The sequence below is a fragment of the Rhinatrema bivittatum genome, chromosome 3 (assembly GCF_901001135.1).
Source record: "Rhinatrema bivittatum chromosome 3, aRhiBiv1.1, whole genome shotgun sequence".
In the NCBI taxonomy this organism is placed as follows: Eukaryota; Metazoa; Chordata; class Amphibia; order Gymnophiona; family Rhinatrematidae; genus Rhinatrema; species Rhinatrema bivittatum.
In genome coordinates, this window is record NC_042617.1 from 412,235,240 (window position 1) to 412,251,787 (window position 16,548).

Genomic DNA, 16,548 nt, shown 5'->3' on the forward strand with positions numbered 1-16,548 from the left:
AAGAACAAAAACAGAGAATATCATAATACATTTATACAGATCCATGCACCTTGAGCATTATGGGCCTGATATTCAAAAGCATTTATACGCTTAAAACTGATGTTTACATATTTAAATGCACTTTACCCGTGAAAGTGGGCTTTTGAAAATTGTTACAATACATGCCATTGAATTGCCATAGGATTTACCTATGTTAAGTACACTTATGCGGTAAATGGCTTTTGAGTATTGCTATGATAATCTTTAAAAATGGTGCGGGCCATCCATTACTCCTACCATGTGACAGGGGCCGGCCAATGGCATGGATAGCCTGTCACATGGTATGGGCAAAGGGCCATCGGCGCCATTTTTATTAGTGGCAGCCGACGGCCCGAGAGCGGGAGATCGCCCCCGGGACCTCCCCTGGACCACCAGGTAATTTTAAAATGTTTTGGGGGGGGGGGTTAGGAGGGTGGGGGGAAGCTAAGGGAGCTGTTTTAAAGGGTCGGGGTGGGTTTAGGGGTTGTTTTTGTTTGCCATTTTTCCCGACCTCCCCCAAAATGATAATAGAACCCCACAAGCAATTTCATGGGGTTTTCCTATCGGTTTTGGGGAGCCCCTGATTTTTGATGACTTTGAAAATATCGTACAATATTTTCAATCGTCAGAAATATGATTCACATCCCTAATATTTAGTCCAAAAGAAAAAACAGCAGAGGACGGTCTCAAAATGCAGAAAGCAACAGAAGTATAGTGAGACCAGTCGTTGAATAAGAAGGTCTTTATTAAGCCAAAAACTGAATTAAATACTCTTGCCCAACTCTGGCCGAGTTTCGCCTTAATTAAAGGCTTAGTCAGGGGCTTATGAAAATATGGTCTGAATAATGGTAGCAGTATCCAAACAAAACTGTATGAAGTATCTTTACAACAAATCACCTCGCACAGTCCGAACACTCTATTGTTAGGGTAATTATGTGCGACCCACCATGATTCATTTCATAATAAAATGATCCTTATGGCACTGTTCTTTCATAAATGAAATACTTTATTGTAGTCCTTTAAAAGACCAGTGCTCTTGATCCAGCATGACAGCAGTTTAGAAGTCAGCTGCTGTACTTTGCACAGTTTTGTTTGGATACTGCTACCATTATTCAAACCATATTTTCATAAGCCCCTGACGAAGCCTTTAATTAAGGCGAAACTCGGCCAGAGTTGGGCAAGAGTATTTTAATCAATTTTGTGCTTAATAAAGACCTTCTTATTCAACGATTGGTCTCACTATACTTCTGTTGCTTTCTGTTGTAATATTTGCAGTGTTGCCTTTTCATAGGTAGACTTCTTTCTGTTTGAGTGCTGGCATTTAGTGCTGTTTTGATATGCAAGGTTTACTATATTGCACTCAGAACTCAGTTTTCTCATGGCTATCTGATGGGCTAGCCAACACGCTTTACAGTAGGCCTAATACCGTATGAATTCCAAGTGTATTCTTTACAGGGTTTTCCGATTGGCATGATATAAATGATATTTTTATCTCAGAAGGCTGAATGCTCTTTTCATGTAAAATCCCTCTTTTTGGATTGGGGAAGTGGATAAGTCACTTTAAAGTAAATGCATAATTTTAAATTGTGTGTGTGGAGGAGGGTTGGTGGCTCATGATTGTAAGGTTCCCTTAGTGCACCTAATATCCTTGTACCTGCCCGGAGGATTCTGGTAGGTTTACCAGTTCCCTAGAAATATCACTGACACTTTATCTGCCACTCCTCTGGGACCCCTGACCCCTGCTTTTCCCACTTCCCTAGCATTTCAAATCACTGAATGGGTAAACTCCTGTTCCCCGGCCTCCTCAGTAATTTGACCTGGGGGGGGGAATGCTATTTCATCCCTTGCCTCAGGCAGTAGATTGTCCTGAGCTGCCCTTGCTTGTGACCCAGATTGGTTGCTGTGTAAGACAGGTTGCTGGGCTCGATGGACTTGTTCAGACCCAGCATTGCACCACTTGCCTTCTTATGCTTCTAAGAGAGATCCAAAAACTATTTGGAACCTATACTCCTTCTCCTCCACTGTTGTCTCTCCCTCTGCATATGCAGCTCCTGCAGGATCCACACATTTATAGCACTCATTGCTGCACTTCTCACCCCAACCAGTTACACCACATCCCCAACCACCACCTCCAGTTACATCAGCCCACAAGCAGCTACGCACACACACACACACTCTCCTAAATAGAGTGACACACACTGAAAGGCACACAAAGGCAGGAAAAAAAAACAACAAAGTTTCAAACATACAGAGAGACAAATTGGCAAAACAAACATAGAAAAAATAAGGGCATCAAATGAAAAATAAATCATTACCACACAAGCACTGCACACACTATCCAAGAACTGCCAATAATCTACAATATGCAAGCTCCACCAGTAGCCATCATTGAAAGCATCAGGTCCCAAAAGACAAGGAAGGTTTGAATTAACTAGCTGGTGTAAAAGCATCTAAACAGAGTGGATGATGTATACATATACTTTGTTTATAAACTTTGAAAATGCATGAATGCTCGTAAACCATGCCCCAAACATGCCTATTTACAGTTAGTATGTGCTCACTATTACATGTGATCACATCAGTACACACATGGTTTCTGCACATCCGCCATGTAACTCTTTGAAAATTATCTCCATAGAATATCTCCCCAAATATGATTTGTGTGATCTGCTATCCTTGAGATAAAATTTTGATCACTGAAATGAATAAAAAAAAATGAAAATGAATCCCAGATTATTAGACTCCTCGGTTGTGAACCCATAATTATGAATCCCTAAAGGCCAAACTGGATCATCTGTAATCTTCATATCAGTGTTTTGTCTTTTTTGTTAGTTTTTATAACTGTCTTAATTTTCACATTATTATCTTTTATAAAAATGCAACAGTAATGAAATAATACACTGATATGCATTTCATAGCTTTGACAGAATTACAAACTGAACACATAAAATCAGTCATTTGCATTCCTAATACATTGTCTGACCCATTAATTTATCTGCATATATAGAATTAATAGACATGAATTTCGATTTCAAAAGTTTTAGCAAAACACAATGGGCCGGTTTTCTTTTTCAGTTGCATTACAATCATTAACAGCAAGAGTATGTCATTGTGAAGTATGATGATGCAAAAATGTTTCTAGATAATAAGCTTTTGAAGCTTAAGGGACATTCTGCAGGCATTTCTTATAATAGTGAGAATAAATGTGTTTTGTGTTATTTTGTGTGTTATTATTTTGTAGTGTTGAATATATATATATATCCACTGTGGTGATAAGTTGCAAATTTCTAAGAAACCATAAACCTATTATTGAGTATTTAATGTTATAATTAAATTGTATTATGAGTATGGCAGATTATATATATATATTTAGTCTTGACATGGTGCTTCAGAGAAGTGATGATATAACGTATAATTGATTTTGGAGATGTTTTCTTTTTTGCGTTGTATCCTGTTTCTTCCTGAAGATGAGAGAGGGACATAAGCTTCATACTTGAAGACTTTGTCATTAGATTCATTTTTCTCTACATGTGTACTTTACAAATTTTCCTGTATTTGAGATTTAGCTAAGGGGAAACAAACGGAAAACTGAAAACAGTTTGATAATTAATTTATCTTTATTAGATGACAAACTGTTTTGTTTACTGCCACCTTTTGCAATTTGGTGAAAAGGGTATGATTTTTTTTTTTAATCCAAGCCTCTGTTGACCAATAGTTATAAAATGATCACAGTCCAAAAATGATCTATAAAGTATGCGTTGCCTGAAATCATAAGTGAATCATTAACCTTTACCACGTAGTTTTAACTGAACTGTTTTGGTGTCTTATTTTCCAAGGGATTTCAAGGATTGCCAGGAAATTCAGGTATACCAGGCTCCCCAGGTGTTCAGGTAATTTTGGATCTAATAAAAGACATTGTACCATTTGCTTTGCTTTCTTTAATCAAAGGCTGAATTTTCAAAGCCATTTATGTGCATAAAACCAAGTTTTATGCATGTAAATGACTGTTGGAAAACAGCCCAGGGCTTGGCATTTATGAAAGTATGCATGTAACCCAGTTCCACATGCACTTGTGTGCATCATGTAGAGGCATTCCAAGGAGGCAGAGGTGGAACTTCTGCACATATGTTTTTACTTTAAAATGTATTTATGTGCACAAGTTTATCCACCAATTCGTTCCCTCTGAAGAGAAGGTATCACTTTGCCTGAGTTAGTCTGTGTGTGTACTGAGCCAATTACCCGTGAATTTGTCAGAGCTAATTTATGCGCATACGTTTTGCTTTGAAAATTCAGGGTTAAGTCTGTGCATGAAAAGTAAACATAGACTTTATCCAAAAAACACACACTTAGAAAATTACCCTCTAAATGATTAATAGCACCACTGCTAATTTTGTGAACCAAAAGGATAATTAATTGTGATGCATTCTTTATCTTTGTTTAGGGACCACGTGGATTGCCAGGCTATAAGGGTGAAGTAGGAAGAGACGGTAACAAGGTAATATAAATTTAGGTTTGCTAAAACAGATGAAAGCAAAATAAAAAATAAATAAATAATGGTTGCAATGTTAATTATAAAGATTACCAAAGAAACGTATGTTATTCATACACTAATTTTACATTAACATATCTACAATGTAGAGACAATACTGTCATTTAATTTTAAAGTTTCAAATGCCATGTGTATTCTTAATATATTTATTCAAGTGTTTTTGAGAATCAAAAAGATGCATTTCAAATGAATGTACAGAACAGTGAAATGAGGACTGTGCTGCAGGACACCCACATTTTTACATAGGGAATGATGCACTAAGGTTTCTGAAAAAAAAACATACCCTCCAAGAAACCCCTGAAGTCTTTGCTGGCAGAAGAGAATCTATCCATCTCATGCTGGCACACTTCATGTTGCTAAGTTCCCTTAGGGTGCACTAACTTTGAAATTTGAGAAACCCGAAATGAGCATCCCCCAAACCCATTTAAAAATGAAATCAAACAGATAATGACCCAAAATGAAAATGACTTGGAAAAACAAAAAAAAAAAACAGTGCACACCCTTATTAGTCTGTACCTTAAACGGAATCTTCTCCATCATTGGTAACCAATGTAATTCTTTCTTATAAAGAGTCAATGTCGTTCCCCAGTCTAATGCATATACCATGCAGATAGCAGCATTTAGTGACAAGTCCAAAACCTGGAGGGCATGTTTAGGCAACCCTAAATATAGAGAGTTGCCATAATCAAGATTACTTAACACAATAGTCTGGACTACCATCCAAAAATCAATACTAGATATTTAATATATACTTCAAAGGATGAATCAATTTCAACTTAAAAAAGGAGATCTTGGCTACATTATTTATTTGGGACTACATTGAAAGACTAGAATCTAACAGCATACCTAAGTTATGGGTCTTATTCTTAATTCCACAGAATGGCCATATAATATGAAATTCACAGGTAGTATTGGCAAAATGCTTTTAGCCAACCCTAGAATCACAGTTTTACTATAATGCAAAACAAGCCCCTTTTAACTCATCCAATTATTAATAATGGTTATAGCATTAGAAAGCTCAGCTTGTGGATCCCCAGATGACTGTGAGACTCAATCCAAAGGCAAACAAGAACTGAAATGAAGATCCTTTTATACTGCTGTAGACAGGCAACTCACTGGGAGGAGTTTGGATGGCCACACCTAGCTGGCCCTATAACTGATGAGAAGTGCTGTGGGCCAGCCCCTAAGGAAAAGGGTGTGGCCCAAACCAGGAAGTCCATACAGACCCAAGCAAGCCTCAGGCAGGCCACAAGGACCTCGAAGGCCTCCCAGGCCCTGGCGCAAATCCTGTATAGTTCATAGGCGAGACCCTGGCTTCGGAGCGGCCTCCAAAAAAGGTGAGATGCCTCCTGTGGCACAGCTACAGGAGGAATCGTAGCAGTATGCTTGTTTATATTGAACAAAACGGGATGACAGTGCCTTGTGGAATCCCCATGGTTACAGGAAACCATTCTGAACTAGTATTATTAAAATAAGCTTGTTGCTGTCACCCATCCAATTATGACTGAAACCACTGCAGCACTACTCCACCTACGCCCATTTCACACGATTTCATTAACAAATTTGCATGGGAAATAGCGTCAAATGCGGAAGTGATGTCAACTGGACAAGTATTTCAATTTTTTAGTGCTCTAACTCAGCCTTTCTCACCTTGAAATAATTTTAGGGTCTTATGGAACCCCTGTTTAACAGTAAGTTGTAGATATAATAATCCAATAATAATTGTCAATGATCTTTTGAGTAGAGAATATTTTTCTGTGGATCTGTTTATTTTGGCTAACTTATTAGCCTCCACTTTTTGTTTAGATCCCACTCCATAAATTTTAAAAACTTGTGATTTCTTTTATAGGCCTATGCATGCATAAAAAGTATCATTTTTTAAATTAAAATTAAAGAGTCAAATATACTTCTTTAATTTATTTATTTAAAGTCTTTTATAGACCGGTATTCATGAGAACATCATATCGGTTTACATGGAACTTAAAAACAGAAGTACATAGAACAGGGTGCAATAACTGGGAGGGGGAAAAACAAGAAGGAATAGGAAACATTACAGATAAAACTTGATTATATGTCGAATAAGGCGACAATAATTGTACAGGCAGGCTAAAAACTCAGAAGGAAACAAAGTATGCATGTCTTCTTTATGCACATCATTAATGTGAAACCTGTGCTCATTTGTTACTGTACAAACAATTAATTCTGTGTCAAACTTGATAAGCACATACGGATTTCATCAACTGAAATGAGACGATTTCTGTCCTTACTCTTGATGCTTGTTAAACAAGAAAAAGCTTGCTCACATGCAAGAAACTGAAAACTGCAGCAAAATGATAATTGCCTTCCTGTGAATGGCAGGATGGCGTGTGAAGTTCAAAAAATGAGTTTTTTTCAATCATGATCTTTCGTGGAATCTCTAGCAACTTCGAGGAACCTCTCAGTTACATAACCCTTGAAAAAACCAAACTGATCCTTGTGTAATATCATATTAAATTCTAAAAAATCTTCTAAATTATCAAGATCCATTTTTACAATATTTGCTAAGAGAAAGATTGGAAACCAGCCGATAGATAGAGTCAGTGATGATTTAGAATGTTTCTTTAAGACAGGCCTTATAATTGCCTGTTTTAATACTGGAACTTCACCAGACTGTAACGATTGATTAACAATTATGATAAAAAGCTTTTAATACATGGAATCATATTCTTTAATAGCAAAAATGGGCATGGATCCAAAATACTGAACATCTGTTTTATCACAGAATCAAGGGGTCAATAGTCAGACTTAGTTGGCTAAGTAACAGGGTCATTTATCAAATCACGTTAGGGCCTTATCAAAGGTGTTAGGGCCCTAACACCTGCGATAACGCTTGCGAATCATAACGCATCGTGAGATACATATGCAAACTTTAAAAATTTAGTCAAAAGGGAGAAATTTGGGTGGGGGTTTATGAAAATGAGGGGTATTTAACATTGCGTGTGATAGCATAATGCATGCTATCGCACAATTTTACGCTGGAAATAACTACACTACTTTTCCTGACGGTATGCCTGAAATGGAATTTATGATAAAAATCACAAATCCCATTTTGGGCAGGAGAGAGAGAGAGGAAGGGAAAAAGAGAGCCTCTGGGGAGGCACACATAGTCATCTATTTATACCACTGTAAGAGGGGCAACTAGTATCTCCGGATGAGGTTATGGTGGTGGCCTAGGTTTTGGAGGGCAGTTTTGCATGCACAACCAGAGGTACAAAGAGAACAGTACACATCAGTGAAGATTTGATGTGATTTGGAGTGAGGAAAGGTACACAAAGATGAGATTTGTACATTGTACTCTCAACCTAGTTTGATGTACTTTCTATCTAGCTGCTATCAAGCTAGGTTGAGAGTACATTGTACAAATCTCATCTTTGTGTACCTTTCCTCACTCCAAATCACATCAAATCTTCACTAATATCTACTGTGCTCATACCTCTGACTATGCATGTAAAACTGCCCCAAAACCTAGGCCACCACCAAAACCTCACCCCGAGTTACTAATTGTCCCTTTTACAGTAGTATAAATAGTTTGCTTATTGAAGAGCCTTACAAAGAGTCTCTGTCTCTCTCTTTTTTTTTCTCAAACCCAGAAAAGCAGGCTAGATTGCACATTTTGCTTTGAGTTCAAATCTGCCCCCTCCTAAAAACCAGGCAAACAATTATGCAATTATATACAACTTCTGTAGTAGGCTCAAATATATATTGAACAATAAAAAGTTCACTTAGGGACAGATTTTCAAAAGGTTACGCGCGCAGGGCCTATTTTCAAAAGGCCCGGTGATACGCATAAAGCCACGGGATGCATGTAAGTCCTGGGGCTTGCAAAAAGGAGCGGGGCGGGATGGGACCAGAGGCTCCCGGCACAGCGGTCATTTGCCGCTGTGCCGGGGTACACATGCCGGCAGTCAGGGCTGAAGTAAGTTTTGAAATAAAAGAAAAAAGCAGAAAAAGGTAGGGGGGAAGGGCGGGAGAGGTAGGGGAAGGGAAAGGAAGGTGGGGTGGGGTGGGGGGTAGGGAATGGGGGAAGGCAGCGCAGCTTGGCGTGGGCTTGGCACCTGCAAGGTGCACAATTGTGCACCCCCTTGCCCGCGCTGACCCCCCGATTTTATAGCATGTGCGCACATGTTATAAAATTGCATGTCCATGTGTGCGTGCCGGATAGCGCGAGCACATGGACGCACACGCATATCTATTAAAATCTTCCCCTTAGCGAATTTAGGAAGCCTTATGAATCCAGGAATACCTGCATTCTTCCTTTGCAGGACCTTCTGTTTTACAGAAAGCACACTACCATAGGGCCGATCCGGATTCTGCCCTACCAGGTTCATTTAAAGACTCTACCGTCTTCTTCATGCCCATTCTCCACACAAAGGGCACAAAAAGAGAGGACCTGCAAAGCCCCATTTCTGGATTGTTCCTGTCTCTCTGGATTCCCCTTGTTCTTTCAGGTTGTGAATCATCACTAAGAACATAAGAAGAACATAAGAACTACTTCAGAGTGTTATTTTTAAGTATGCACATTTGCTCCTCAGATGTTGGCTGGGTCACTAGGCTAATGTCCATAAATTCTTTGGCCATACTGACACTCCTTTGCCAAGTGCCCTTTCTGTCCACAGTTAAAACATCTGGACGAGATTGGCGTCTGGAACCAGCCAAGGCTTCTTTCTCAGAGGTTCGTTGCTGAGGTCCTCTGTCTTCTGTACATTGCAAGGGCACTGTTATGGGATGTCTCTCCAATCCCCTTATGCCAGTAGGCATTGACAGTGCCTGGTGGAAGGCTTCCACCACATCCAGGGCTCCCTCCAGGGTGAGCCCAGTATGTCTGCAGTCCCAATTCCACATGGGCCTGTCCAGACTCTCTAGGAACTGCTCCAGGAGTATTTGATGAGCTGAAAGATGTCCAGCTGACATCTTTCAACAAAGGGAGAGGTTTCTGGGGCTCTCCTTGGGCTGTAGAGCCACCTGTAAGAACTGCTGCCGGTAGTATTCTGGGGAGTACCCCGCTCTCTGAGGTATAGGAGCCTTGACATACTCATAGGATTGACTTTTGCCTGTGAGTAAATTAGCCAGGTAAGTTGTCCAGTTAGTCTCTGGCCAGGCCAACAGGCAGGCGGTCCATTCAAAGTTCTTTAGAAAGACCTCTGCGATCTCTTCTCCCTTCATCTTAAACAGGATATGTGAAGGTAAAAGTGCCTGAGTTATTCTGGACATAGTCGCTTGCAGGACCTCAGCTAGTTGAGTTAAGATTGTGCTTTGTTGTGTTAATTGGTCTTGTAGACATTGCTGTTTATCTGTTTGTGTTTGTACAGCATTTTGCAGCTGTTGCTGTCCTGTGGCCAGGTCCTGTATTACCTGTTCCATTTTATCTCTCTTTGGGGCCAGCTCCCAAACAGATAACTCACATAAAGCAGAGAAAATAAAAAACAGCTACTGGCCTGTCCAGCCCTATCCTACTATTTGACCCCTGATTGCTCAGGTGGGGATAGATAGCCCCCTTGGCCTGCTGTAGTAGAAACTGAAGTCAGAAGGCCCTAGGGAAAAAACAATGCAAGCAGTTTTTTTTCTTCTTCTTCTTGGAGGCTGTGGGTTTTTACTTGTGTTTCCCTTTCAAACCAAAAGAATCCCCGAACTGACACCACATGTAGTGTATTTCAGGAATGCCACAAGATCTGACTAACTTGGTTTGGATGCAATTATTTATTTACAGTGCATCAAATGTGCATAAATCAAAGTAATAGCTCACCTTGCATCAGGCACACACATTAGGTAGACACACAGCATACGGATATCCCCTGAGGTCCTATTAGCTCCTGTGAGGCCTTCCTAGCTCTCTAGGCCTGGTCTTTCATGGCAAGGTAAAGGGAACCTCCCTTCACCCAGAATCCCGAGTGGTCTTCTGCCTTAAGGAGGTGTGGGTTAAAAGTCTGAACTAGGCTCCTTAAGATGGAATGGGGAGTTGTTGGTATACTCTGTCACATCCCTTTTCAGGGGAATTGTCACACTGCAGGTATTTTTGTTCCATGTGCTACAACACTGTAGTTACATGAAATCATGGCCCAATTTCTAGTATGTAGGATTGAAAATATCACATTGATAGAATGCTTTTATAAAATCAGGAATCATAATGTCCAACAGATAAAGTGATATGGTTTCTTTAAAAGAACAAGAAAGGCTTCTGAAACAGGACCCTTATCAAATGGGCTGTTTTCACAGTGGAAAAAGGTAAACAGTGGAGTGCCTCAGGGATCTGTACTTGGACTGGTGCTTTTTAATATATTTATAAATTATCTGGAAAGGGGTACAATGTGTGAGGTAGTCAAATTTGTGGTTGTCACAAAATTATGCAGAGTAGTTAAAACTCAAATGGATTGTGATAAATTGCAGAAGGAACTTGTGAGACTGGAAGATTGGGTGTCCAAATGGCAGATGAAATTTAATGTGGACAAGTGCAAGGTGATGCATATATGGAAAAATAACCCTTGCTGTGTTTACACAAAGTTAGGTTCCACATTAGGAGTTACCACCCAGGAAAGAGATCTAGGCGTCATAGTGGATAACACATTGAAACCATTGGCTCAGTTTGTAAACAGAATGTTAGGAATTATTAGGAAAGGAATGGCGAATAAAGTGGTGGATGTCATAATGCCTCTGCATTGTTTCATGGTGAGACCGCACCTTGAATACTGTGTGCAGTTCTGGTTGCTGCATCTCAGAAAGTTGCACTGGAGAAAGTGCAGAGAAGGAATGGCTCCCCTATGAGGAAAGGCTAAAGAAGTTAGGGCTGTTTGTTAGCGCTCACCCCGCCTGGAGGGCAGAGTTAGCAATCTGTTAGCTCTCACCCTGCCAGGAGGGCGTAGTGAGCGATCTGATAGGCTTGACTCATGTAGGAGGAGAGGTTAGCAATCTGTTAGTGCTCTGCTCCCCCAGAAGGGAGGAGTTGGCAAAGTATTATGCTTTGTTCCTGTAGAAAGAGGAGCCAGCAACCTGTATGATCCTCACAGGGAGTAGGCTATCTGATATGGTCTGATGTGGGTTGGCTCCCACAGAGTGGTAGATGATTAAACCGCTCTATTAGTGTAAGGAGTAACACTTAGTAGAAATAGTGAATCCCTGGGCAGATGGCAGATGACAACACCCTCAAGTGGAGATCCTGAGAGGGACCACCGGCTAGGCTGGAGTATTGAGACTGGAAGTAGAACCACTAGAGGTGGCAGTAGTGAGCTGATGTGCCCAGCAGGGCTGAAGTCCCTCAGATACTGGAATCACAATCTCTGAGTTGCTGAGCTATAAGGAGAGACTATAGGTAGTGAGTAGACAGGGTATGCTGGACATACAACCAGTGGTAGATGATACTCTCACACTTGTAGATATCTGTAATGTTTTCTTATGCAACAGAGTCTTCAGTATTCAGGAACAGGAGCCGCAGGTGAATACTGATTCCTGTAGGCAGTCTGAAATAGAACTCACAATAACTGTGTATGGGATGGCTTCTGGAATAGAAGAGAGGCTAGGAGAGATTTAGGAACATAGGCCCTCGTGGAGCGAGTGCCGGTTCCAGTCTGTAAATCTGTAATAGTAATCCATAAGATATAGGTATGCAATATCTTCTGAGGAAGAGGAGAGTCTGAGAAAGGTATTAGGAACATAGGCCCTCGTGGAGCGAGTACCGGTTCCTATCTGCAATCTGCAATGGTAATTCACGATCTCTGTACCTGCGATAACATCTTAGACTGAAGGGAGTCAGAGATTAGGAACATGGGCCCTCGTGGAGCGAGTACCGGTTCCTGTCTGTAATAGCACTCACTGTGTTCACGTCTGCGATCGCCTCCAGGCAATAGGAGCCTTCTGAGTATTCGGGAATGTAGGCCCTCGAGGGGTGAGTACCGGATCCCGTCCAACAATCTGAAATCAAGAAGAGAGAGAACGGGGCCCCCAAGAAGCGGGTACCCCTAGGTGAGTCTGTAGAGGCAGAGCAGCGGAGAAAGGATTCCCCGAGAGTTGCGAGGAAGGGGTTCCTACCATTGTCCTTGCTAACTCGAATTGAATTAGCAGTCATAGACCTTTTATGTTGGAAGCGGATGACGTCACAACAGGGGGACGCCCCCGAGGTTCGCGCCCTTGCTGGTACAAAGTCTGGAGCACACGTGCGCGCCCTTACATCATCCGGAACATGGCGGATCCGTAGCGTCAAGCCAGCCCGGGGATTCCAGAAAGAATATGGCGAAGAGAAGCCGCGGCCACATCTGTCCATCAGAGCCAAAGGGAGTCGCCACAAGGTAGAGAGGGTGGAGCGAGGGATAGAATAGACACGAACGCAACACTGTTCAGTTTGGAGAATGACTGAGGGCAGATATGATAGAGGTCTACAAAATCAAGAAAGGACTTGAACAGGTTAATGTAAATCAGTTATATACTCTCTCAGATAATAGAAGACCTAGGGGGCACTGCATGAAGTTAGCAAGTAGATCATTTATAACAAATCAAAGAAAATTCTTTTTCACACAGTGCTTAGTTAAGCTCTGGAATTCATTGCCAGAGGATATCATTATGGAGGTTAGTGTAACTGGGTTTAAAAAGTTGTTGCATCGTGTAGTTCACCTTCTATATGTTTTGATGATTGTACTGCCCATACTCTTCAATAAAAATGATTCTGACAAAAAAATGGTTTGGATAAGTTTCTAGAGGAAAAATCCATAAACTGCTTTAATAAGCAATAGTAGCTTGTGATCTATTTAATGTTTGGGTACTTGCCAGGTTCTTAGGGCCTGGATTGGCCACTGTTAGAGAAACAGGATGCTGGGCTTGATGGACCTTGGTGTAATCCAGTATGGCATATCTTATATTCTTATGTTCTTAATGTGTGTTCTGAAATATATTTTACATTCCTTTTGAATGGGATATGATAAAGTAAGGGAAAAAAGCTGGCACTGCGTAGCTCTCATGATTATCCATGGGAGATAAAGAAAATAATTTTCATGTTTTTGTTCTCATAAAAAAATAATGGGAATTGTGTAGCAAAAAAGGAAAGCCCAAAACATTATTCCTGAGGTAACTATATTAATGGCTGAGAACTTTGGGAGATGAGTAAAAGCTTTGTAAGTGGGAAAAGGGGATGTCTAAAACCTTGTAGATCACTCTGAAGGCAGAATGGAGGTTATTAATGAAGCATCTATGATGGTTCTGCCTCCTATGTACCTTGAATTTTCTTTTATCTAAAAACTCTGCTAAGAATTGTTTGCCTGCAATGAAAGAACCTACATTATGACAGCTGCTATTCAGCAATACCTGAATGTCTACCACATGAAAGTCTAAAATGCTGGAACTGAAACAACTCTTTTCTGTTTTCAGTAATTAATATTTATATGTAGACTGTAGAAGAAATGATAGGTATTCTTTGATGTTGGTATATTAAAAGAGGTGTCCAAACTAACAACACTCAAGATAATAGGGACGCTTTCTGGTGAGGTGAGGTACTTAGAACCATCAGAAAAATACTATAAGGCCCGTTTATTTATTTAACACTTTTATATACCGAAGTTCGTAGTACATCACATCGGTTTACAAAGAACAGATAGAGAGGAGGAAATGGAAAAGAGCAGGGTAGAAATTACATTAAACAAAATAACTGGTTAAACAAAATAACAATAAATAAAAGGTTGTAATAATAGAAGGTTAAGAGGATACATGAGGAAGGATAGACAGAGAAGGGGGAGAACAGTAGTAACATAGTAACTGAATCAACATGATAAAATGATAAACTCTGAGAGGGAATATATACAGGAGATTTGGGTCGATGTGTAAGGAAAAATGTCCAGGAGATTGGGACAGGTGTTGGCAGAGGGAGAGGTGCGGAGTTAAGTGAAGGCCTGTTTAAAGAGCCAAGTCTTTAGCTTTTCTTTGAAAGTTTGAGTGCAGGGCTCAAGTCAACTCAGTGGGCATTGAGTTCCAGAGGGAGAGGCCAGCAATGGATAATGCTCTGTCTTTGGTGGAGATGAGGTGTGTGAGTTTAGCTGGGGGAATGAATAAGGTGCCAGTGTAAGCTGATCTGGTGAGTCTGGTGGGGGTATGGAAGTATAGAGAATTGTTTAGCCAGTGCATGTTTGGATTGTAGAGGGTTTTATGAATTATAGTGAGGGTCTTAAATAGGATTATGAAGGAGATGGAGAGCCAATGGAGCTCTTTTAGGATGGGGGTGATGTGGTCACATTTGCGGGAGTTTGTGAGGATACGGGCGGTGGCATTTTGAAGCATTTGAAAGGGTTTGAGGGAAGCAGCAGGGAGGCCAAGTAAGAGAGAGTTACAGTAATCAAGTTTGGAGAAGATTACTGCTTGGAGGATGGTGTGGAAATCATTAAGGTGAAAGAGCAGTTGAGGTTTTTTGAGGACATGTAGTTTGTAATAACAATATTTCATGGTGGCGCTGATACATTTTTTGAAGTTGAGATTGCAGTCTAGGGTGACGCCAAGGTCTCTTACCTGAGGTAATATGTGGGGAGATGGGGGGTTGGGGATGGGAACAGTGGGAGGACCAGGGTTGGTTATGAGAAATGAGGAGGAGTTCAATTTTTGAGGTGTTGAGAGCAAGGTTTAGATTTGATAGGAGATGACTAATGGATGAGAGGCAGTTTTGCCAGGTTTGGAGGGATTTGGGGATGGATTCATTGATAGGAATGAGAATTTGGATGTTGTCTGCATAAATGAAGTGGGTGAGACCAAGGTCAGATAGGAGACGACAGAGGGGCAACATGTATATATTGAATAGGGTAGATGATAAGGAGGAGCCTTGGGGGACACCACAGGTGAGTTTGATGGGGAGGGATTCATTGTTTCCAATTTTAACTTTGTAGAATCTGTTGTCGAAGTAAGACTTAAACCAATTGAGAGTGGAGCCAGTAAAATCAATTTCAGATAGTCTGCTTAGGAGGATTGTGTGGCTGAAGGTATCAAACACTGAGAAGATGACAAGTAGGGCGAGGATGTATGATTGGCCATTGTCAAGACCTTTGATGATGGTTTCAGAGAGGGAGAGGAGTAGAGTTTCGGTGTTAAAGTATTTCAAGAACCCAAATTGTAAGGGGGAGAGAATGTTATGTTGCTCAAGGTGTTCAGAAAGTTGGGTGTTGTCGACCTTCTCTAGGAGTTTTGCAAGGAAAGGGAGATTGGAAATGGGTCTGAAGTTGGCAGGTTCTGATGGATTTAGGTTGGGGTTTTTTTTAACATGGGTTTGACTATGGGCGTGTTTCAGGGTATCAGGGACAATTCTGTGGTTGAGGGAGGAGTTGATGAAGTCAGCTAAGGGTATGGCTAGGGTGGAGGAGATCGATTTAAGAGAATTGGGAGGAATGGGATCAGCTGGGTGGGCTGTGGGTTTTATTTTCTTAATGAGTGTTTCAGTTTCAGAGGCAGAGATGATGTTGAAAGAGTTGAAGGTGGTATGAGGATTTATGGGGGGTGTGAATGTTGGGGTTGGGTGGGGGAAGATTCATCATGATGTTGGAGATTTTGTCATTGAAGTATTTAGCAAGAGTGTTGCATTTAGTTTTGGGGTCGGTGTCAGGTATGGGGGGAGTGGAGGGTTTGATGAGCTTAGACACATATGAGAAAATAATTTTGGCATTAAATTGGAGGTTGTGTATTTTTTGGGAGTAATAATCACGTTTGGTTTTCAGAATAGCATTTCTGTATTTGTGAAGGGTGAATTTGTAGGTGGCAAGTAGGGATGGAGAGGGATCTTTCCGCCAGTTCTTTTCATGGTTCCTGAGATTGCGTTTCAGGTTTTTGAGTTCAGGGGTGTACCAGGTTTTTTTGTGTTGGATGTCAGGATTTATTTGTTTGGATATGAGGGGGCAGAGTTTGTTGGTGATGTTAGTGTTGATGTTGGTCCAAGTAGCAAGGGCGATGTCAGGGTTTGAGCTGTCTAGTTCACTTAGGGCAGTAGTAAA

At 40.9% G+C, this 16,548-nt stretch overlaps 1 protein-coding gene across 2 annotated transcripts in view; it reads left to right on the forward strand.

Moving 5' to 3' along the window:
* Positions 1-16,548, forward strand: part of LOC115087934 (collagen alpha-1(XXI) chain-like) — a 454,903-nt gene that overhangs the window by 228,596 nt on the left and 209,759 nt on the right. For both annotated transcript variants that reach the window (XM_029595690.1, XM_029595691.1), the window contains exons 11-12: positions 3,855-3,908; positions 4,460-4,513. In XM_029595690.1, coding sequence (XP_029451550.1) covers positions 3,855-3,908; positions 4,460-4,513 — 108 coding nt within the window. The remainder of the gene's footprint in view (positions 1-3,854; positions 3,909-4,459; positions 4,514-16,548) is intronic.